Raw genomic sequence first — 23,962 nt, forward strand, 5'->3', positions numbered from 1 at the left:
GCCCAGTCACCCCAGACATGGGAGAAAGCCCAGCATAGATCAACAAACCTTTCGGCTGACCAGGCACTGACAGCGGGTGCAAGAGTGAGCCCAGCCAGCCCTGCTCAGAAGTGCTCGCCTGGGCCACACCCATGAGTACACATTCAGTGTCTACTGCTAGAAGTCACTGGCTTTGGGTGGTTGCTTGCTATGCTAGGGAGCATGACTGCTGGCAACTGATGAGTGTACATCACTGGGGAAGAGAATTAACTTTCTTCTCAGCGCCTTCTTTGGGCTGCTGAACTGGAGGTTCTATAAGAGCGGAGAGTTCTGACTTGGCTTCTGGAGTGTTTCTGACATTTCAGGACATTCCCAACTGTCTCTGGCATGCGGAAGGTACTCAGCGAGCATTTTCTGAATACATGAAAGTCTAGCATGTGCTGATTACATGCAAGTGCTAGGAGCTTCACAGGCACTATCTCAGATGAACTGCACACAAACCTCCCCTATGTAAATGGTTGTTCCCATTCTATAGATGTGGAAACTGAGGCCCAGAAGTGAAGGTGGTTGCTTGAGGTCTCCCCTGCCCCCCAAGCCAGGAAATGGTGAGGCTGGATTCAAACATGGGTCTGTCCAACTCCACGGTCACCTCCCACCCAAACGCTAGGGGTGACGGTTCCAGACACCCAGCTGTCACCATTCCTACAATAGCTAAACGGAGCAGATCCCGGCCTTTACTGCCCCTCTGACCCTGTGCTCCCGGATGGGTGCCGCCCATCACCTCGTTGCTGATGGTGGAGTCCCGGTGCATCATCTGGTGCAGGTGGCTGTCCAGGCTGGCCCCCGATGAGCACTTAGCCAAGGCAGCTGCGTGGGACTCCCGCTCCCTCTGCCTCACGATCGCCTCGCAGCCCAGCCATTCAGCCATGGTCTGTGCATAGCACGCGTGAATCTGCTCATCCACCTGCCAGGGCAGAGGCAAGGTCACCCCCTGGGGAGAGCCAGCCCAAGCCAGAAGAGGATGCTAGCCCTGACCTGGGACCGTGAGCCCCAGAGACAGGCAGCCATCATTCATGAACAGCCAGCAGATGTTAATGGAACACCTACTATATGCAGGACACTGGGTAGGCCCTGAGGGTACACAAATGTGCACGAGGTCACTTCTTTCTTTCAATATTTCCTTCTTCCCTCTTTTCTCCATTCATTCATTCATTCACACATTCAAATAAATATCTGTGGAACCTCTACTCTGCCAGGCAGCATACTAAGCCAAGGGGGTACTGAAGTGAGAGGACCGTTTCTTTCCCTTTCTTATTAGCTTTTCTCCTTCCTCATTCACTCATTTGCCTATATTTCTGGAATCACCTACAGTGGGTTAGGTACCACACGAGGCATAGGAGAAACAAGATGAGCAGGGTGCCCCCTCTACCCATCATCTACTCCCTCCACACATTTATGAGGGCCTCCCCTTTGCCCAGTGCGGGTCTAGGAGCAGAGGATACAAAGATGAACAAAATCAGCCTCTCCCTTTACTCCTGCAATGGCTTAACAGAAGGGCTACAGATTTCAAGCAATTTCGTTTTCCGTGTGGTGGGAGAGCAACTTGTTTTGTTACTAATACATGCCCAGGGAACTGAGGTCCTGAATCTGCCAGGCCTCCAGCACAAGTGGGGGCAGACAGACTGAGCTAAGTAAGGGTGTGGAGGGGCACAAAGAAAGGGCAGGGAGACTGTCCCATGCTGGGCTGGGAGGGGTGGGGAATCCTTTATCTATTCAGGGCTTCCAGAGAGAAGCTCGGGGTCCACCCTGCCCAAAGGCCTGTCCTCCTGCCCACTGACCTCCAGAAGATTTGTCCTAGCACATCTCCCCATTCCCACTGCCTTCCTAGACTAGGTTTCCATGACCCTGCACCAGGACGACCCCAGGAACCTCCTTTCCAGAGCCTGCTTGTCCCAGCCTGATCCCCCACACCATGCACTTACCCCTCAACAGCCTCCTCTTTGTTTCCCTCCCAGCCCCACCTCTGTCATCCCCACCTCCTGTCCTTTATGTTCCAACCACCATGCCCACCACACACTTCCCACCCCTCCCACACAAACCCACAGAGATATACTCCCACACCACAGTGATGGCTCACTGCAGGGTGGTATTAGATCAATGGAACACAATGGGGAAGCCACACTAATGTGCCCAACTGATGGCTGACAGGGGTGCAAAAGCAATTCAACGAAGGAAGGATGGCCTTTCTGTCGAATGGTGCTGGAGCCACTGGACATCACAGGCCAAAAAATGAACCTTGAGTCTGCACGAGTCTGCCCTCAGGGTTTGCTCATGCTGGCCCTTCTTCCTAGAGGGCCTTCCTCACACCCCTTGCCTGGAAAGGGAGCAGGGAGCCTTCTGCCTGACACTGCTGCTTCCCATGGACTCTTACAACCTCTGGGTTTGCCTCCATCTGACTCTGCACATTCACTAAACTGGCAAGGACCTCATCTAATGCACCGCTGGGTCTCTGGTCCCAAGCACAGGGCCTGGCACCCGAGAGTGCTGTTCCTGTTTGTCGGGAGCCCAGCAGGCAGGGGGTGAAGCATGGTGGGGACCTCCTGCTGTTCCTGAGACAATTTTAAGACAATTCACTGGCATGGGGTCTTATCATACGGAATCACAGTGTAGTTTCTATTTCCAGCTCCCCTTTAAGTCTTTGGATTATGGGGAAGGTCAGTCTGGTGCCACAGTGTCTTGAACACCTCCTTTAACACTTCATAATCCCCATTTCTGACAATGAGAGAGCAGGCCTTAGGCAAGCTATGGCATCTACGTGGGACTGATTTATGCCCTTTTCTCATATCCTATTTATTTTTTTGGTTTCCGTCTATTATGCCAAGTCACGTCAGTTTTCCATTGATGGCAGGGATATCAAGTATCTTTTTCAATAAGCTATACACACAGTGAGTCAATTTACTGACAAATACACAATAGCAGAGCGGGTACATGGGTATGAAATGTCAAATACCACCAGATTTTAAGAACTTAGTCTGAATAAAAGAAGGAAGAATCTCTCAATAATGTTAATATTGATTGCATGCTGAAATGGTAATATACTGGGTATGTTGGGTTAAATAAGAATTTAGTATTAAAATTAATATCACCTTGATGAAATGACGTAGACCTACACATACACATGCGCACACACACATGCACCTGCACACATGTGAACACACAAACTAATGCAGAAGCTGGTGAAATCCTAGTGAGGTGTGCAGTCAAGTGAGTCCTATTGTACCAATGCTAATGCCCTGGCTTTGGTAACGGGCTACTGTTCTACATGATGTTTCCATTGGGGAAAGCCGAGTGAGGGGTATGGCAGGACCTCTTTGTTACAGTTTTTATAATTCCTCGTGAACTTATCATTTTAAAAAATATTTATGGGCATCTGTTTCTTTCTACTTTTCAAAATGGGACTACTACTAACACATTCACTGGACAATTAAGATGAACACAGGCGCCCCAGGTTGTATCAGCTGAAGATGGCTCACTGCAGGGTGGTATTAGATCAATGGAACAGAATGGGGAAGCCACACTAATGTGCCCAACTGATGGCTGACAGGGGTGCAAAAGCAATTCAACGAAGGAAGGATGGCCTTTCTGTCGAATGGGGCTGGAGCCACTGGACATCACAGGCCAAAAAATGAACCTTGACCAAAACCACCCACTATATACAAAAATGAGCTCAAAATGGATCTCAGGCCTAAATGTAACATGTGCAACTACAAAACTTTGAGAAAAGAAACACAGGAGAAAATCTTCGGGATTTAGGGCAAACTAAGCAAAACGTTCTTAGACTTGACACCAAAAGCACAGTATATATGAGGAAAAATTGATAAGCTGCACCTCATCAAAAATTTAGAAATTTGTTCTGCACAAGATCCCATGAAGAGGGTGAAAAGATAAGACACAGACTGGGAGAAAATATCTGCAAACCATTTATCCAACAAAGAAAAAATATCTAAAGCATATAAAGAACTTCCAAATGCAACAGTAGAAACCCAAACAATTCAGCTAGAAAACAGACAAACGATGAGAGCAGACACTTCACCAAAGATACACAGGTGGCAAGGAAGTGTGTGCAAACATGTTCAGCATCACTGGCCATTTGAGAAATGCAAATTAAAACCACAATGAAACATCATTTACACCTGTCTAGGTGGCTAACATAAAAAAATAGCAACAAGACCAAAACTCCAGGCGGGATGCAGGTGTGGCTCACCAGGATATTGCTGGTGGGACTATAAAATGGTTCAGCAGCTACAAAAGCTTGACAGTTTCTTTTGAAATGAAGCATGTGTACCGTGTGTCCCAGCAATTGTACACTTGAGCATTTGATGATGACTAATGCTCCCACGAAAATACAAATGTTCACTGCAGCTTTCTCGGCAATAGCCCAAACTGGGAAAACAACTCACCTATCCACCAACAGGTGGGTAGTCACTGTGATGCACCCAGGCCGTGAATACCATAGAACTCTTGCCATAGAAAGGATAGACTGCCAGAGGATTATGCTGAGTGAAAACGTCAATCCCAAAAACTTATATACTACGTGATCCCATTTATACAATATTGTCGAAATGACAAAATTGCAGGAAGAAAGAACTGAGCGGTGGTTGCCAGGTGTTAGGCTGGGAGGTGTGGCTTAAAAAAGGGGAACATGAGGACCCTGTTGGCACCAGAATTGTTCAGTATGCCGACTGTGGTGGTGATCACACACACACACACACACACACACACACACGTCAACGCCCTGATTGTGATATTGTATTACAGTTTTGTAAGATGCCACCATTGAGAGAAATTGGATAAAGGATACACGAAATCCTTCTGCATTATTTCTTGTAACTATCTGAATCTATAATTATCTCCCAAATAAAATTTTAAACAATGGTATCTGTAGCTTGCATTGCTTTTCTAGGGAACAGCCATGCCCTGGAGCTTCCTGGCTCCCCCATGTTCCCCTGCCCCATCTTGGTCCAGTATGAAATTAGAGCACCCCCAGCCCCATGGCCCCTGGCTCCTTTAGTTGCCAAAGACCCTGCTGCCCATCAAGGGTCACCAACCTCCTTCCGTTCTGCTTCTGTCATCCCAAACTGGTAATGGCCCAGGAGGAAAGGCCACACGGCCTTGCGGATCTCTGGTTGGATGCCCCCATAGTAGATAAGGCGTAGCAGCTCCTGTTCCTCATAACTCTGTGGTAAGTGGGAAGAAGGAAAGGGTTTGGTCAACAGAAAACCGGAAGGAGGGCTCTGTGAGCTGGCAGTCCCACTTCTCAGATCTGGCCTTTAGAGATCATGGTGTGTGAATAAGCAAAGCTGTGTGTACCAGGATATCCACCCTGGTGTCATATGAGAAAAGCCCCAACTGCCCACTGATAGGGAAACAATGTATCCCCTACGTGGGGATAGGTAGGGATGGAGGTGCATCCATGAGAACTGACATAAAAAGATGTTCAAAGTATATTGTCAACTGGAAAAAAAAACAACCCACCAAGATGCAGAACATATCTAGCGTGAACCCATTTTTTTTTTTACAAAAAAACCCAAAAGGCCAGTATAGAATGAATTAGCATTTCTACTTAATTTTTAGTCAATTTTGTGCATTGTGTTGATGTGGCAACATTATCTCAAAGTTTTTAATCTTGACTCAGCACAAAGAAAATTGTTTAAAAGTAAATCGATCCAAAATGAACATTTCCAGATGGTTCTTCGTGCACTAACAATTTCTGTGCACACTAGAATGACTTTAACAACTGTCTGCTGTATTGTCCAACAGATTTGCCCTCTTTTTAAGAACTCATTTTCAGGCAAAGGCTTTGCAGTTATAATTAGTCAGGCTGGGGGACCAGCAGGTCCTATTTGTTCATGTGTGTGTGTGTCTGTGTGTGTGTGTCTGTGTATGGAAAATACCAATGACTACTAGAAAGTTACTCTGAAGGGTAGTAGGGTTGTTTCCTCCTATGTCTTCACATCCCAAAATTATAAGCATATTTCACATTTTTAAAGTAAACTCAGTGCTGAACGTGGGGCTCAAACTCACAACCCTGAGATCAAGAGTCACCTGCTCTACTGAGCCAGCTAGGTGTCCCACTGATTTCCCATCTTAATGATCATCTGAGATGTACCCAACCATAATGGCAAAACCAGCCATTCTTTTGCTTTGTTGGAAATTTTAATTTGTATTCTACAGAAAGCCTTGTCAACGCCAGCTAAAAATCAGAGAACCATTTGTGGCTGAGGCTGTAAACTCGTCATCAAAAATCCACCTGTGTGGGTCCTGGAACCTACAGCTGGACTCCATTTCCCAGCCTCCCTTGCAGGCAGGGGTGGCCACGTGACTAGATACTGGCCAATGGGATGTGACAGGATGTCATATAAGCCATTTGCAGGTGTACTCCCTTCAGATTCTGCATTTCCCCTCTGCTGCCTGGAGGCAGATGACCATGAGGCCCTGGAGGATGGTGGCGCCATGAGACTGAGAGACCCCAAAACCTCTGGAGGGAAGACAGAGGCCAGTGCCCACCTAGGACTCCTCCGTGAGCAAGAAATACACCCCATGATGTCAAGCAACTGACAGTGTGGACCACTTGTTACTGCAGCTCAGTCCATCCTAATACAACAATGCAACCAAGAAGGGTAAAAATATGGCCAGTTTGTGAAAGGGTTGTGAAACTGTTAGACTAAAAAATACTCATTTTTGACTGACTTATTTTTTTCAACCAACTTGTCCTTAGACTAGTACCTCCCAAACTGGGGAGATCACTGGAAATGTTTGGGGGAACTTTAAAAAAATATAAATTCTTGGGCTCCAGTCCCAGAGATGCTAAATCAGTAGTGCTGGAGTGGAGCCCAGAAGTCTATAAATCTTTTGAATTCCTCAGGAAACGTGCACTTTCCCCGGCCGCCAGGGAGAGTGACTTTTTTGAGAAATAAGTTGGCATATCTATTTAAATTTTAAATGCACATCAATCAATTTAACTTCTAGGAATCTACCCCTGAAATAAAAGCACGGGTCAGAGTGATATGTGCTTATAAAGATGTCAACGGAAGCATTGTTTGGAATAATTTGTAAAAAGAGAAAGAGCCCACATGTCTCTCATTAGAGGAAGATTTGAATTAATTATGGGCTACTCATCTGTGAGGCACTAAGGTGTTAGCATTCAGTACTTCACCTAGAGATCGGAAGGACATCTTTGATATAAAATGAAATTGCTGCTTAAAATACAGATATAATGTCACTTCATTTTGCAGAAATAAGAATTACAGATATATCTATGTAGATTTATCTATGAATGTATAAGCACAGGAAAAACATGGCAGGGTCTCGACATAACTGATACTATTCATTAACTCGGGGGATTAGAATCAGGGCACTGCGGCAGAAAGAAGGTACATAAACAATTTTTGTCCTCTACACCTGCATTTTTCATTATTTGAGTTGTCACCGTAAGTAGGCATTCAAGTTAAACAACCCTCCTGCTTATCCAGGTTTGGGAACCAGTTTGTTTTCCCCAGAGTCCCCCAGTGTTCCCAAGTTAATGCACAGAATAGCGCTTTTCCCCAGCGTGGGGAAGCCAGGCCAACCCAGGTGCTCACGGGCCTGGCCCTCCCCAGGGCCCTGGGTGAGAAGCACCCAGTGGAGTGAGCCATCGTGTTCATCCTGCGGAGGTATCAGCCACCTCTTCTGAATGCCCGCTCCTGAGGGAGTTTCGCTTAGCATCTGTCAAAATGGATTCTGCCTTCCACACCGGCCATGGGATGCACTTTTCCAGCAAAGGTCCCTAGGGCCCTAAACATTCCAGGGGCTTGTTCCTTATGCTTGCCTACCACAAGATAAGCGCATTGGCCTACCCAAGGTTCTAGGAAGTGCAGCAGGATACAGAAAAGTTGACCCATCTTGTTTCCCAAACACTTTGACCCTGACACTTTTTTCAAATGTAAACACCTTCCTTGTGGGGACATTTGCTTTCTAATAAGTCTTAGAAATCTGTCTCCAGGTAGAGTATATAATGGGAGGATTGTCAGGCCCTGAGGCAGAGATGGAAGAGTTCTGCAAGGTGGTGGGCTTTCCTGGGCCCACCTCCCTCCTCTGACTTAGCTACCATTGTCCTTCTAAGTAGTTCAACTGCACTGTAGGTCCCTTCCTGCTGAGAACTCACAGCCCCTCCTGCAGCACTAAGCATACAGTTGGTGCTTAATAAATACTTGAGGAAGAACTCATTCTTACTCCTAGACAAGCAAGCATACTTTCCATCCTCCTTGATTCTCACCCATCTGGGCAGAAGGGGGCTGTGGGTCTTGGAACTCTCAAGAAGGGAGGGACCTTCAGTCTGGGTATGCAGAACCCAAAGGTATCCTTTTTTTTTTTTTTTTTAAAGATTTTATTTATCTATTTGACAGACAGATCACAAGTAGGCAGAGAGGCAGGCAGAGAGAGGGGAGGAAACAGGCCCCCTGCTGAGCAGAGAGCCCGGTGCGGGACTCGATCCCAGGACTCTGAGATCATGACCTGAACTGAAGGCAGAGGCTTTAACCCACTGAGCCATCCAGGCACCCCAAGACCCAAAGGTATCCTAACAGCCTTCAGTCCCCATAACCAGGTGGGTCTCCTGCTCAGATGACCAAATGGTCCCCTCACTGGCTATGCTCCACTGCAGGCCAAGCCAGGCCAAGCCTTACCGTGTTGTCCTGAAGGTACTGCTCCCAGATCCTGGCCGTCAGCCCGCACCCAGCATCGCAGGGTGAATCCGGAGACACAATCATGTGATTGACCAGGGCTGACAGGTGGGTCCTCACAGTGGACAGGTGTCTGCAGTAGGCAAGCCCTAGCGAGGGAGGGAGGGAGAGTGCCATCATCCACCATCCAACCCACCTTGCCTTACCTCATGGATCTCAAAGCACTGCCTCGCCCACAAACCTTGTGAACCCTTGTGACCTAGAAAGTCCCATCATCCTTCTCTTCCAGACAAGCAAGGAGCTGAGGGGCAAAACCCCTTGCTGGCTTGACTGCTTAATAGTTGTATGAGCCTGGGGACATCTGATCATCTTCCTCAGCCTGGGCCAGGGTGACATTACCTCTTTACCTGGAAGCCAAGGTATTTAAGCCACAGGCAGGAGGCAGGGAAGGAGCAGCAGGAAGGAGCAGGAAGTGATCCCACAGGCTCACAGTGCCTCTGGGTGCTTCCAATTCATCCCAGGAGAGAAAGAGAAGGGCAGAGGTGGACGACTCCTTTTTCAAAGTGCAGCCAGATAAAGAAGGCCCTGAGAAATGCACCTGGTTTGCTCTCAAAGATGGTTCTGCACTCTTACAAGCCACCAAACTGCGGCCTTCACCTGCTCTGCCCTGGGCACCTGGAAGGCAGAGTGCCTGGTACACAGGAGGCACTCAGCAAATGCCAGCCTGTGTTTGCTCTATGCCCCCTCCCTCTGGCTCTCCCTTATTAACTCCCAGACAGGACCCTGGGCCATCTGGAGCCTGAGGACTGGCCCCTACCAGCAATGAGGAGGAGGAGGGAGAAGAGGAGAAGGAGGGAGAAGAGGAGAAGGAGGAGAAGGAGGGAAAGGAGAGAAAGGGGGAAGAGGAAGAAATGGCTAACACTTATACAAGCACATACTACATGCCAGGGAACTGCCCAGAGCTCACATCCTTAACTCACTAAATTCTCATGACATATGGAACAGGTACTCCTACATTCTCCATCTTAGACATGGGGAAACCGAGGAACAGACCTTTTCTGTCTCTTGGCTGGATCATAATGCTAGGAAGTGCGGAGTTGGGATTGGAACCCAAGCTGCATAGAGCCAGAACCTGGGCTCTCAAGCCCCATCAGGGATGAGCCATTGAATGCATAACCCTGTTTGAGATGCATCTGGACCCCCATGCATCTGGACCTTCCTCCATGAAGCCTTTCTATCTGGGCTCCATGCCAGGACCTGAATTAGGCACCAGGGATGGATGAAAACAGAATGGGCAAAAACCTTGATTTGGGGAGCTTACACTCTCTCTGCCCATCCAGGGGCTTGGGCACATGGCTGGCACTGCTGTTCTCCAGGCCCATGCAGGATATAGCAACACTTTTCTAGAATCCCTGACAACACACAGGTTTTCTCTCCCCCATTTAGGCTGAGAGGCTGAGAAAATAAAATGTGCTAAGAATGAACACAGCAGAGTAAAAACAAACCAGCTTTGTGGTCAGGCAGGCCTGGGTTAGAGTCCCAGCGCTGTCCTGTGCGACCTTGGACAAGTCACTTTGTCTCCTTTTGCCTTCGTTTCCTCATGTGTTAAATGGAAATAACCAGAATACCTGTGTTTAAGTTTTAATTTTTAACTTTTCTTTACTCTTCTGCTTATGCCCACAGGTGAGGGGAACTGACTTTGAGCACCTATGACAGGTAATACCAGCTGCTAGGGGTTTATTCACGTTTCTCATTTCATTCTGAGAACAAACCCTCTAAGGCGGGCACTGGGATGCCATGGTGACTAACCAAACCCCTCCCCTGAGGAGCCCCATGGTTGGCTGCCCTCTCTTAGAGCCCAGAGATAAAATTTATGCCCAGGCTCTGCTTGAGGAGGTTCAGGCTCTAAGACGTCTGCATAGCTTCACTAATCTAGACACATCTAGGAACTGGGGAGCTGGGGTTCAGGTGCCAGAGCCAGGCTCCTTCCCTTGATGCTGATGCCATACAACAGGCATTTGAGAAATGTGCCCATAGACCACAATGGCAAATGAGACCGATACGCACATCCATAGAAGGCTCTGGAAAGGATCTGGTACTTCATGTTGTCACAGAGGAGCTTCAGCGGGGCCCTGTGGTGGAGGAAGAGAGGACACGTAGAAAAGACCACACAGAGCCCATGTTTCCTGGAGGAGCACAGTTCATTACCTGCAAGGGGCAGATTAAAACCAGCCAGGCAAGGGGACTCTGGGAGGACTGTGGTTTCTACCCATACCGCCACTCCTCCTGTTGGCTTTGGGGTCTATCTCTCTCCAACTCTCTGGGGCTTGAATGGAGCTGATTCGACCTAGTACAGGACTCAGGCTGGAGTCACAGGCATTGGGTAAGAGGTGGTCATGTGATCCAATCTGAATCAAGGACAATGAGCCCCAAACTCATTTTGTCAGAACTACAGAGAAATTCACACTATTCTCTACTCGAGTCCCTAAGCCAGAAGGATGTAGGGCGGTGGCTGCTGGGATCCATTTCTGCCCTGCATAAGGAGGGCCTGCCTGAGAAGGAGAGTATCATAGGAGCGTCTGGAGCCAACCATGCCTGAAGTCATTGCACTTTTAGACTCCTTAGTTCTGTCAAGATTTTCTTTTGTATGTGAACCAGTCTGAAGTGGGCTTCTGTCACTTGCCCAAAGAGCTCTGACCTCTGAAGTGACGCAGCTAAACCAAACTGAGCCAGACCAGGACTCAGAGTCTGGTTGACTGCAGAGTAGGTGATGCCTCAGAGCTTCTTGCATGGTAATTTGGGGAGGTGGGGTGCAGCTGGCTGAAAGAGAAGAGAGGAGTAAGGACCCAGCACTAGTGGGGAAATCAAGGACTGCTGATGGGCATGTTCTGCATCCTCGCAGAGAACAGAATGGAGGAATATCCGCATATTTTTTCTCAGGACATCCCGGGGATACACAGGAAAACCGAAAAAGACAGGAAGGAGGCATGGCTAAAGTGCTCCAGTTACACACATAGAACCATTAAGCATGAAAATCACCCTCATCATGCCCTCAGGTTGGTGGGGCTCAGGGTTGGTCAGTTTACCTAAGAACAGCATCACACACACAGCTGTCCCACAACAGACTTGGCTATGTGAAAGAGGGTGAGCTCCCCATCATTCCAGGTATGTAAGCAGATGCCACAAATGGGGACACTAGGTTAGAATGGCATTTTTCAATGCCCCCTGGACCACAGCCCAAGAATCACTTGGCATTTCTCCAACATGTGGATTCCTGGGCCCCGCACACAACTATTGGATCAGGACCCCTATGGAAGTTGTCTCAGAAGCAGTGTCACCTCCCCCTGCTGGTTCTGAAGCACACAAATGGGAGAAACTCTGGTTACTGGGGTGCTTCTCAAACTGACAATGCGCACATGAGTTTAGGATCAAGTTAAATGGAGATTCTGCTTTTGGACCATGTGCTGAAAGCCAGGCCTTAGATGACTACAAAAATGTGATGCCAGCTCCCACCCCTTGAGCTCCTATGGCTGAAGACTGGACCACCCACTGGGCCAGAGGCCCAGCATGGAAAAAGGGATTCCATTCTCCCCAGGCAGGCCAGGTGGGGTCATCTGGGAATCAAGACCAGTCTCATTATTGCACTGGGCAGCTCTGAAGACACATGAGATCTATGGGCCAGGACAGAGATGATCTGGGGGATCAAACTTTATCCAATAAAATAAGAAGCGTTACTTACTGAACATTGCCAGGCACTGGGTACCACATGCTGGCCACGTTAAACTGGTATCTGATTTGTCCTTACGATAGCGAAACAAAGCAAGCACTTATATCCCCATTCAGTGGAGGAGCAAACTGAGGCACATGTGGTTGGCAGTGAGTAGTATTTCTAGTTTCTGCCTTCCAGGAGCATGACAGGACTGTGCTTCCTGGCCTGCTGTGGATGGGGTCAATGAGGCATGAGCAGAGAGAGTATGTCCTGCATCCAAGGTGGAGCCTCTCATTGTTGTCCAGGTGCCCCAGAGCCACCTTTCACTCTGTCACTGGGACTGGGAATATTCTAGATAGTTTGGCTCCATCAGCCAGGCCCTTTAATGTGCCCCAAGCAGAGCCCCCAGCTGACCCACGAGAGACACATGGTATGCATGATAAATCATCCTTTGTTCTACTGAGCAACTGAGATTTCAGGACTGTTTGTTACTGCAACATAACCTTGGTTATCCTGACTGATACATGGAAGGAAGCAAAGACAGCTAGGACTCCACAAGGCTATTCCATAACTTATATTCCATAACTTATGTTCCTCGACGATTCCATAACTTATGTTCCTCTTCTGAATTCAGTGCTAGGCAAGGAATGGGCATCTACAAATCTTTGGAAAATCCCTCCATAACCTCCACCCACAGATTAAGGCCCTCATACCTCTCATGGTTGCAGCCATTGGATGAGCCGCCGTCGACCAAGCCACTCTGTGAGCAGGACGAGCAGGAGGATTTCCGGGGGCTGGGTTGCCATAAGGGTGGTAGGTTGCTCACGGAGACATCCATTAGGTCCTGGGGGACTATGGTGGACAGGAGGCATGGAGCAAGAGATCTGGTGAGGCCTATGTGGGTCACAGAAACCTCATCCCAAAGCAAGCAGCTCACCTCTAGGCCAGCACGGGGACAGGGAAAGACCCTGAATTTGACAGTCAGAGACAGCAACCCCAATCATTATCTGACCCAGACCGATGAACCCACCTGATTCAGTGAAAGCTACCACCAAGACCCGGGACCCTCAGCAGACAGGCAGAGCTGAAGATAGCTGAAGAGAGAGGAAGAAGTGGGGTGTAGGGGGAAAGATAGAAAGGGAGACAAGACCCAAGAAAACAGACCCAGTACCAGAACAGGAAGCCAAGCTTCACCATGTTGTCATTCAAGTGTCCTCACAGGAGGCTGACAAGAAGGGAGAGGAGCCTGATGGGGACTTCTGGGGAAGGATGATGGTCCTGAGTCCCCAGAGATAGACTCTCTGGGAGTGAGAGTCTCTAGTAGAGAGACAGAAGGGAGTCTAACTCAATAGATGAGGCAGGGTTCCCAAGGGCAAGGGACCCAGGGGAGTTCCTGCTGATGAGCCCACCTACACTGTCCATCATCCTGAGCCATATAGCTGTTCCATCAATAGGTCTCCAACGGGTGAGGGACCCCCACCCAGAATCATGGGGGTGCTTATTAAAAAGCCATATGCCTGTATCCCACCCATGACCTACTGAACTTAAACCTCCTGGAGACAGAGCCTTTAAGTCTGTATATCAAAAGACAATTTTAATAACAGCAGCCACGTTCGAGAACCAAGAGGGTATAACTGATCTCCTAATATGGATATTGGTGTTCCTGATCTTGGGCTCCCAGGATACAGCACTCAGAGTTTCCCTCCCTGCCTTCTCTTCCAGCTCTATGGAAATCACCATGTCTCCATAGCTGCATGGAAAACACAATGGTGACTCACACATTATAATTTCTATCATTAACTTTCTGGCCTCTTGGCAGTTCCAGACAGGTGCAAAGACTATATTTTTTCTAGGACAGGGCTCAGTAGGCAATTTTCCATCAAGGGCCAGAGAGTAAACATTTTATGGTTTGTGAACCCTTTGGCCACAATCACAACCACTCAATTTTGCCGTCATCGTGCAAAACAGCCATCCACAAGATGAAAACACGTGAGCATGGCTAGGTTCCAATAAAACTTTATTTATGGGGGGCACCTGGGTGGCTCAGTGGGTTGGGACTCTGCCTTCAGCTCAGGTCATGATCTCGGGGTCCAGGGATTGAGCCCCACATTGGGGTCTCTGCTCAGTGGGGAGCCTGCTTCCCCCTTTCTTTGCCTGCCTCTCTTGTGATCTCTGTCAAATAAATAAATAAAATATTTAAAAAAGAAAAAAACTTTATTTATGGGGGCATCTGGGTGGCTCAGTCATTAAGTGTCTTCCTTCGGCTTGGGTCAAGATCCCAGTCCTGGGATCGAGCCCTGCATCAGGCTCCCAGCTCAGTGGGAAGCCTGCTTCTCCCTCTCCCACTCCCCCTGCTTGTGTTCCCTCTCTTGCTGTGTCTCTAACGAATATATAAAATATTAAAAAAAAACTTTACTTATGGATACTGAAATCTGACTTTCGTATCATTTTTCACAGGTCACAAATATTACGATTCTTTTGATTTTTTTTCAATCATTAAAAAAAATGTAAAAACCATTCTTAGCTCATGGGTCTCACTGAATGAGGCTGGCTCTGGCCTGTGGGCCCTAGTTTGCCAAGCTCTGACCTAGGAGACTGAGAAGGGTGTCCACCTGTCCCACAGGCCATGCCTTCCAAGGATAACGGGTAATCTTGGTCTCTTCTCTCGGGCTGCAAGGGGGGAGTTGTGGACCCAGGGTCACCTGTTATCTGAGCTCAGGAGCAGACAGGGCCCAGCCCTACCCATGACAGTGCACAAATATCCTCCCCAAGCTGACTCACTGATAAGCTGACCACGAAAGACCAGTGAGCCCCTGTAAAATGTTCTAGAAAAGCATCCCCAGGTCTCCACCAATCTCAGGGAAGCACGGATCAGTTTCAGCAAGGTGTGGCCCGTATGCCTCAGTCCCAGCCCCTCACACTCTGCCAGCATCACCAGTGGACCCCTTCCCTACAGATCCCACAACACTCTTAGCAGCATTCTGCCACATGGAGGCTGGACAGCATGAGGGCATCTGTTTGGCTCCTGCTTCCCTCACCCTGGGGACCAAGACTCAAATGACAAGATGGCAGAGGTGGCCAGCACTCAGCCCCAGGTGTGGGAGGTGCCCCAACATTACTGGGGGGCTGCTGCTTCAGGCCCGGCCTGGGGAAGGCGGTGCCCCATCCAGTTCGTGCCCATGGACCGCCCCTTGCCACCACCAGCACAGACCGGCCGGCAGGAACCACCATCCAGGCGGGTCTCACGGAATCGAAGGCAGTGCTGCCCAGGGGGTCAGGAGCAACTTGAGACACAAAACAAAAAACACCAGTGAAATGAAATGTCTGAGGTGGGAAGAACACAGAAACAGCCGAAGAACCCACCCTTCAGGGCTTTACCTCTCCCCTGCCTGGCTCTGCATAGCTCCCATGTACTGTGTTGGCATCAAGGAAGAAAGAATGCTGATGTTTGTCAAATGCCCTACTATGTGCTGCCTGCTGTGCAGGCACAGGCTTGCTTTCTCATCCTTAGTGACCCCATCGGGGATCCATCTCTTCTCCCATTCTGCGGAAGTGGAAACTGAGGCTCAGAAGGACAACAGTGCTTAACCACCCACAGCCCTAGCAGGCGGTAACTGGCATTAAGAGCCTTTTCTCACTGAGGTCCTGCTTCTCTTTCCACTAATGACAGCTATCACCTACTCAGAGCAAGTATTACTATCCCGTTTTCCAGACTTGGGAACTGAGGCACAGATGTAAGCATCATGTCTAAGACCACCCAGGGAACAAAGAGTGGAGATGGGATTCCGACCCAGGGCATCAGACCCCAAGACCCTATTCATAGTCTTCTGACTGATATCCCCTCCCACCGCCCCATATTATCCATGCTCTATCTAGACCAGCAGTTCTCAATGGGGGCAATTCTGTCCCCTCAAGGGCTTTTGGCAATGTCTGGAGACATTTATTATTGTTACAACCTGAGAATTTGGTAGATGCTACTGGCATCTATCCAGTGGGTAGAAGCCAGACACAAGACACCCCACCCCCACCAAACACATCACACATCATTATTCAGTCCAGTATGTCAGCCCTGCCCTAGACCATCTCTGTTCAATAGGAATCCACCTCGAGCCACATGCTTAATTTAGAAGTTTCCCATAGCCACACAGAAAGGAGGAAAAGAAACAGATGAAATCAATTTCAGCAATATATTCTGTTTAACCCAGTATATCCCTAATGTGACCATTTTAACTGAGAGTCAGTATAAAATGACTGGTAAGATATTTTGTATTCTTTTCTGGTTTTCCTCCAAAGTCTTCAGAATGTGAGTGTCTTTCGCACTTAGGGCACATCTCCATTCGAATTCGTTGCATTTCAAGTGCTTGGGAGCTGCATGAGGCTCACGCCTACCACACCAGATGGTACAGACAGTCCCAGCAACATGGGAGTCTGGAAATGCCCTCCTCTGACTCTGAACCTGACTCCACGTTTCAAAACTGGTCTCTGCCTCCTCTGTGCCCAAGGACCAGGTGTTGGAGATGGAGGCATGAAGATACTGAGAGGGGGTTTAGAACCATTTATGGCCACATCATCCCTCCCACAGGCCCAAACTCCTCTCTTATTCCTTACCGCAGGCATCCACAAACTTTTTCTATAAAGGGCCAGATAGATAGTAAATATTTTTGGCTTTGTGGGCCATACGATCTCTGTCACTACAATCCCACTCCACTGCTGGGGTGTGAAAGCAGCCACACAAAATATGGCTAGGAGTGGGCGTGGCTGTGTTCCAATAAAACTTTATTTACAAAAACAGGCAGTGGGCCAAATTTGGACCACAGGAGGAAGTTTGCCCATTTCTGACTTGGGCACTTCTTCAGGAAGGACTTTCTTGCTCTCAAAGATGAAAACCACACATGATTATTTGTGTTAGCTCTGTTGAGGCTCAGGCCCCTGGAGAAAATCAACCAAGGATGGAGTGCCATTACCATGTGGGCTGAATCAGAACTTGGGGAGGAAATGGGTGAGACCATAATCTGTCAAAACAATCTGCAAGCTCTGGAGCCAGGGCACCCGGGCTTAAATTCCAACCATGCCAAGGATTAACTATGCCTCTCTGAACCAGTTTCTCAAACTTTCTGTGCCTCCGTTTCCTCTTCTGAAAAACAGAGGTTGCTGAGGACGCTGGTACCTGCCTAGGAAGACTGTGATGAGGATTAAATTAGTTACAACATTGGAGGGACAAAGGCAGGCTTGGCACACAGTACCCAGTATTACTGACGGAGCGTCTGTCAAGCATTTCAAGTTAGGTGTCTGACACTAACTCCTCAGAATAGGATCCTGTATGGGAACAGAATGGGGCTGTCCTCCCCATTCTATAGACAAGGAAATGAGGCCCGCAGAGGGCAAGTCACTTGGCCACACTGAAGGGGCACAGGTGAGTGCAGGGGGCGATTCTGCTCCCAGTGGGAACCCAGCAGTGCCTGGAGACATTTCTGGTTGTCCCCACTTAGTGGTGGGGTGTGGGCAGATGGCAGTTAGTCGGGGGCCAGGGGGATGACAGGGATGCTGCCTGATATCCTATAAGGCCCATAGTGTCCCTTCCCAACAACCACCAAGAATTATTCCATCTAAAATGTCAGTGGTGCTACCACTGAGAAGCTTTGTTCTAGTTAAACTGAGTCCACTGGGGTTTCCCCAGGGGCAGACAAGAATTCAAGTCCCAGGAGCATATCTGGGAGATGTTTCCAAGAAACACGGGTAGGAGAGAGGTGAAGCGACACGAGAAGGTTCTGCCAAGGGTTACCATGTGGGTCACCACCATGGGCAACTGGTGCTTGATCTCCCAGCGGAAGGGAGAGGGGTCTCTGGGAGATGTGTAGAACACACAGGCCAGGGCTTTCTTGCTGGGGGGTGGGGCGCGAGAGAGCCAGGGCATTGAGACACCGACTCCTGCCCATCTTTGGCTGAGGGCTGCTCCAGTGAGGCTCTGACTCCCTGACACTTCCTACTCCCCCTGCCCCCGCCATGGGCAGAAGGCACTCTAGGATGGGGCTGGCTGCAGAGTGGCAGGCACAGAGGGGTGTGGGTAGGCACAGCCAGTGTCTCTTCTGCTGACACGTGCAGAACCACAATACACTTACATGGACTGCCCCCAAGGAAGAAAGATACCCAGCACCCAGCCTGGCTCCCAGCAGGTGCCTAAACATTGTTTGTTGGATGAGACCCTGTGCAGAGAGTTTCCTGGGAACGCAGGCCCAAGGCATCGGGCTCCTCTGATCAATCAGCTCTCTGGTGGGGCAGTAAGACTCATGGTCCTCCCAACAGGCTGAGAGGGTTCCAGACCCTGTTCCTGGGTAGGAAGAGATGTAGTGATGAATACTTCAGGATACTCTTGGGCTCTCGGTGATGCAGAAACATGAGGCCTGGCATGGTTAGCCTACCCTTGCCAGAAGGACATCTGCTTTCCAGAGAGCCTCTCGTGGCCCAGCTGCAGTTAGTAATGCAAGGGGAGGCTCAGAGCCATTATCCCTCAGACGGAACAACAGGGCCACTAAAGGTTAAATATAAGGAGGTGGACAAAAGGAACCTACAGCTTAATATCGAGTTGTTGAACAGACATCCATAGGATGCTTCATAAATGCCAGGCCTCTTTCGAAGAACTTCTCAACTATTGCCTTATGTAACCCTCATGATAACCCTGTGGTGATGATGACCTTGAGAGTAAGAGTCTGTGTGAACCAAGCATTGGCACCATGCGAGCCGCCATGCAATGCACTGGACATACATTAGTGTCCCAGGTGCCAGCTCCCCGTGCTTTGCTTCCCCTCTGCTGTTTTCACTGCCATTTCTTGAGGGCCTACTGTGTGTGGGACTTTATTCTACAGACTTTACATTGACCACCTCTTTCTCTCATTGAATCCTGACAATGTATCAAAGTAAAAGAACAACCCTGTAACAGCGGCTATAATGTACGTTACGTGGTCTGTGCCAAGAGTCTTAGCTCATGTAATCCCCACAAGGGCCCTATGTCCCAGGTGCTGTGAACATCCCCATTTTGCAGATGGGGAAACCAAGACACAGGGGGTGAAGAAACTTGCCCCAGTTCAACCAGGATTCCAGAGCCCACGGCCACTACCCCAGGCCACGTCCTGAGTAGATACATCTTTATTATTAAGCTAAGTCACCTGTGGTTCTCATTTGGGAAGAAACCGAGATACTAACTCCCCGGTTTCAAGTACCCCCCCCCCAACCCCTGCTGACTCCAGAGTCCAGACCAGTCCAGACTGGTCTTCTAATCCCAAACACCTGGACATCCTTCACATGGTCAGCTAACTGTGGATCCAGGGAGCCCAGAGGCGGGTCAGCTTACCAAATTCAGACTGCATGCCGGGGTAGATGATCCTGAACACGTAATCTGTGGCCTCGTCATCTTCCTTGTCTGAAGACGTGGACTCAGCAGAACCCTGAGGGCTTCTCTTGCGCAGCTTGGGAAATACTTTGCCCTGAAAGAATGTGGCCCATTGCACAGTCCTTGGGATACGCCTGTCCCCACAATCTGTACAGTCTGAGGATTTCAGTGGGATATGTGCCCACAAAGCCATGTAAGGATCCACGGGCAAAAATGACCACTGCCCCAGGCACCTGGGTGGCTCAGTCAGTTAAGCATCTGACTCTTGATTTCGGCTCAGGTCATGATCTCAGAGCTGTGAGACTGAGCCCCAATTTTCAGGCTCCACGCCGGGCATGAACCTGCTTGGGATTCTCCTGCTCACCCATCCCTTTCCCACCCTGCTTGTGCATGAGCTCATGCTCCTCCCTCCCTCTCTCCCTCAAAAAGATGATCACTCCCCACAGCTGACCCCCCACTCCAGCCTCCCCGGGGCCTCTGCGATCACTCACCTTTCCCCGCTGAGACCAGAGTGGAGGGTCCAGCTGCCCATGAGGGAGCAGCCCGTTTTCCAGGCACGAGAGGAACTGCAGGAGGTGTCCTCCCTTGGGGAAGCGGAAGGGCGGCCTCTGGATCCCATCCTGGCTGACCAGCACCACTGTCCCGCCGCTGTCCACTGCCACCATGACCCAGCCAGAGGAGACCCAATGGGAAGTCACTATGAGGCATGGGGATGGGGCACTCCCGGCACACACATCCCCCCAGGCAGGCCAAGACAGTCCCAGGGACCTGCTCCAAGGCTCTGGGAAAGGCCTGGGCAGAAGGTCGGGAGCAGTTTTTAACCTCCACTGGGCTTCTTAAATCCCACCTGCTAGGGTCACTGACTGGGTGGTATAGGACATGGTCCAGAACAGTATGGCTGGCCTCTGTGAAGTCACCCACTGAAGGGAAATGGTGCCCCCAAACATCCGATGCTTCTCAAGCACCCTCTCTGAATCAACCTGACCTATTTTTGTATGGGGCCTTTCAGATCTTTCCCTTCTCAAGGCAGTATTTCACTTGCTAGCACGTATTGTGCTAGCAATGTATGTATGTAAGCACAGCACATTAAAGGCAGTGTCTTCTGAGTATTTTGACTACTCAAAATAGACCTGTGAGGCCTATCTATTATGGTCTATTTTACAAATGATGGAGCCAAGGCTCAGAGAGGCTATGTACCTTGCCCAGGGCTGCACAGTAGGGCCTGGATCTGAACCTAGGTTTGTCTGACTCAATAAGCTTAATGTTTCTTATCTTGGGACACAGATCCCCAGCTTCCTACAGCAGGATGGCCTGCTTTTTCTGAATGTACCTTCTCTGAGCTTTAAAGGAGAATGCTAGTGATTAATCCTGGATCTTCAGAGCACCAGCTTTGGAATGACAAAGACCTGATTTCGAGTCCAAACTCTGGAGCTTCCAGGCTATGTGACTTTGTGCTAAGCTGTGTAGAGCCCTGCTTGGCACATCACAAGAGCTCAGTAGGTGTTAGCTACTAACACCATGGGTTGGATGCTGAGCCCTTATCATTCATCATAGGATGTTCACAACAAGGCCAAGAGAAGGTGCTGCTGTGCTTCCATTTCATAGATGGGGAAACTGAGGCTCAGTGAGGAGAATTCACTTGTTTGAGGCTACACCGGTAATAAGGATGTGGGGCCAGGCAGGGAGGCAGGAGGAACACCCCAGCCTCGTGCTCCCCCCACGGTCCCTACCTTGCTGGTGGCAGTGCAGATACACAATCTCCTCTAGGCGGATGGTCATGGCATAGTCCCAGTAGACGCTAGAAGTGGAGGGATGGTTAGGTCCACAGGGTGCCTACTTACCCCGTCGTGGCAAAGGGACCAGAAGGCCAGAAGACCACACTCATGGGCTTCTGCACCCTTCTCACTGGTAGGTCACTAGACCCACCAGTCCCCAACATCTGTTTGTCAGACTTCAAATCCCACTTCCACCAACTATACTGAATCAGTCCCTTCTCCTCTCTGGGCCTCAATTTCCCTAGCTGCAACATGAGGAAGTTGGAAGAGAAGCTCTCTAAGGGACCTTCCTGCTCTGGTCTGCACCACAGTCAACCTTCCCAGGGCCCATGGAGCGAACATTCTCAGAGGGCAGCCAAGCATACAGGGGTTTTCAGAGTAGCAGCCTCTACGGAGCCCCTTGCATGTGAGTCTTAGCCAGGAGGTCCTTCCCCAGACTCCTGCATCGTGCCCATCTCCTAGGGTTGCAATGGTTTGTTTTCTCCTGTTTCCCCGAGAGGTGCTGAACTGGGCAGTGACTGGGTTTTGCTCACTTCTGCAAGATTCTCAGAGAATAATATTCAGAGCTAATGGCTGCCCTAGGGCACCCAGTAAACAGAGCAACTCTCCAACTACCACCGGACATCAGCAAGGAGGAGCTGTGGCCACAGTCCCTTTGGAGCTGTGTAACTTGACTCAAACAGGCTCCAGGTTCCAGCCTCCCAGCTAAGGGCTCTACCTGCATTTTCTCACTGACTCTTTCCTGTATGCCTATTCCAAGCTTCCATAACCGCATCCCCATTTTACAGCAGATGAACAAACTGAGACTCGGGAAGGGGAAGCTGACTGTCCAAGATCACTCAACTGGGAACGAGCAAGAACTGAGCTTCTGTTTTCATTTTACTTGTTTTAACAGCTTCCTAAAGTAGAACTGCTGGGTCACATAGTAAGGGTAGGTCCTAAGAAACTCCCAAACTGGTCTGTGAAGCGGCTGTGGGGGGAATTCCAGCTGCTTCTCCACATGGCAGGGCTGAGATCTGAGCCAAGTGCACACTGACTCCAGAGTTCAAATAGCCACCCAAATATCACCCAAATATCACTCTTGGGTGATATTTCCTTGTGTACACTAGGAAAGCCAGCTGGGGATCTCTGACCCTCATTGTATAAGAGAGGGTACTGGGGAGGGGGACAAGAGAAGAGGTCCTGAAGCTCCTCAGATGAGGACCACTCCGCCTTCTTTCATCATCTCTTGGTCCCCAAAGAGACACCGGAACCCCTGGGTGCTCCCATTTCCTACATGCTAACCCCGATGTTTCTGCCCACTGGCTTTTTCTCCTTCACTGAGCTCCAGGTTCCAGGCAGGAGTAACAAGGATTGATGGGGGGTTTCAGAGCCCAGGCAGGGGAAGTCTCCAGCCCCATCAGTAATGACCTTGAAAGTGCAGACTCCACTGGAACCAAATATCGATGTGTCTATGATGTGCCTGTTCACAGAGGAAAAGGTGAGGCAGAAAGATGGAAACCCCAGTGATCTGAGCAGGAGGGGGGTGGGGGTTGCTTGGCAATCCTTTGGTTCAGTGTTTCTCTGAAACAGCATTAAAAGTTGTCTGCCCATACTACTCTGGGCTTAAGTCCAACCAACGAGCAGGGCCCTCGGGCTGTGAGGTTTGACAGAAGAGACTTCAGTGTATGGGGAGCCCCTGTAAACCCTTTGGGAACCCTCTGAGAGTTCAGGGAGATCACTTACCTAGCCCCCTCATTTGATAGAAGCGGGGAAACTGAGGTCCAGAAATAAAGAGAAACATACCTCAAGTCACCCATGGAGATGAGGATTGAGCAAACACGTGGTTTTGCAAAGTACATTTATGCATTTACCCACATATTCGTGTTCCCTCCAGTATAATGTAAATACAAGATAAACTCTGAAAAGGTAAAGGTTTTCCTCTCCTTTTCTTCATCTGCTCTCTCTCATTTAGCCCAGGGCCTAGCACATCACAGGTGCTCTGTCAATATCTGATGAATGAATCCAGGTCCCCTGACTTCCCTGCTTCATTTCACAAAGATTATCCGGGCACTGACGGGTGGCAGGTGCTGGAGAGAAGACATGAGCATGAAAGAATCCTTGCCTTCATGGAAATGAGGTCTAGAATGTAACAGCTGGTATATGGGTGGGCACAGATTTATTACGTGAGCACGATTTTATAAATGCTATGAAGGAGATTCAGGGCTCCATGTAATCCAAATTTAGCTGGCAAGTCAGGGAAGGCCCGGGGTTTAAGATGAATAGGCTGAAACAAGGTCCTAGACCAGGGGCATCTCATCAGCCCTGCACTGTTCCTCGGGGAGGGTTTCAGAGCCCTGGAATCTGGCTGGAGCTGTTATGTGGCCCAGCCCAAAACAGACTGTACCTCCCA

General features: G+C 49.4%; 1 protein-coding gene across 4 annotated transcripts in view; it reads right to left on the reverse strand.

Annotated features, from left to right (window-relative positions):
• Nucleotides 1-23,962, reverse strand: part of SGSM1 (small G protein signaling modulator 1) — an 89,869-nt gene that overhangs the window by 20,919 nt on the left and 44,988 nt on the right. For 3 of the 4 annotated variants that reach the window (XM_044244049.1, XM_044244051.1, XM_044244052.1), the window contains 9 exons: nt 21,526-21,593; nt 20,287-20,450; nt 19,757-19,889; nt 15,528-15,692; nt 13,122-13,260; nt 10,767-10,831; nt 8,703-8,848; nt 5,088-5,216; nt 761-943 (listed from right to left, as the gene is read on the reverse strand). In XM_044244049.1, the coding sequence (XP_044099984.1) occupies nt 761-943; nt 5,088-5,216; nt 8,703-8,848; nt 10,767-10,831; nt 13,122-13,260; nt 15,528-15,692; nt 19,757-19,889; nt 20,287-20,450; nt 21,526-21,593 (1,192 nt within the window). The remainder of the gene's footprint in view (nt 1-760; nt 944-5,087; nt 5,217-8,702; nt 8,849-10,766; nt 10,832-13,121; nt 13,261-15,527; nt 15,693-19,756; nt 19,890-20,286; nt 20,451-21,525; nt 21,594-23,962) is intronic. The other variant, XM_044244050.1, reaches the window with a different exon arrangement.

Source organism: Neovison vison, chromosome 3, assembly GCF_020171115.1.
Source record: "Neovison vison isolate M4711 chromosome 3, ASM_NN_V1, whole genome shotgun sequence".
NCBI classification, from domain to species: domain Eukaryota; kingdom Metazoa; phylum Chordata; class Mammalia; order Carnivora; family Mustelidae; genus Neogale; species Neogale vison.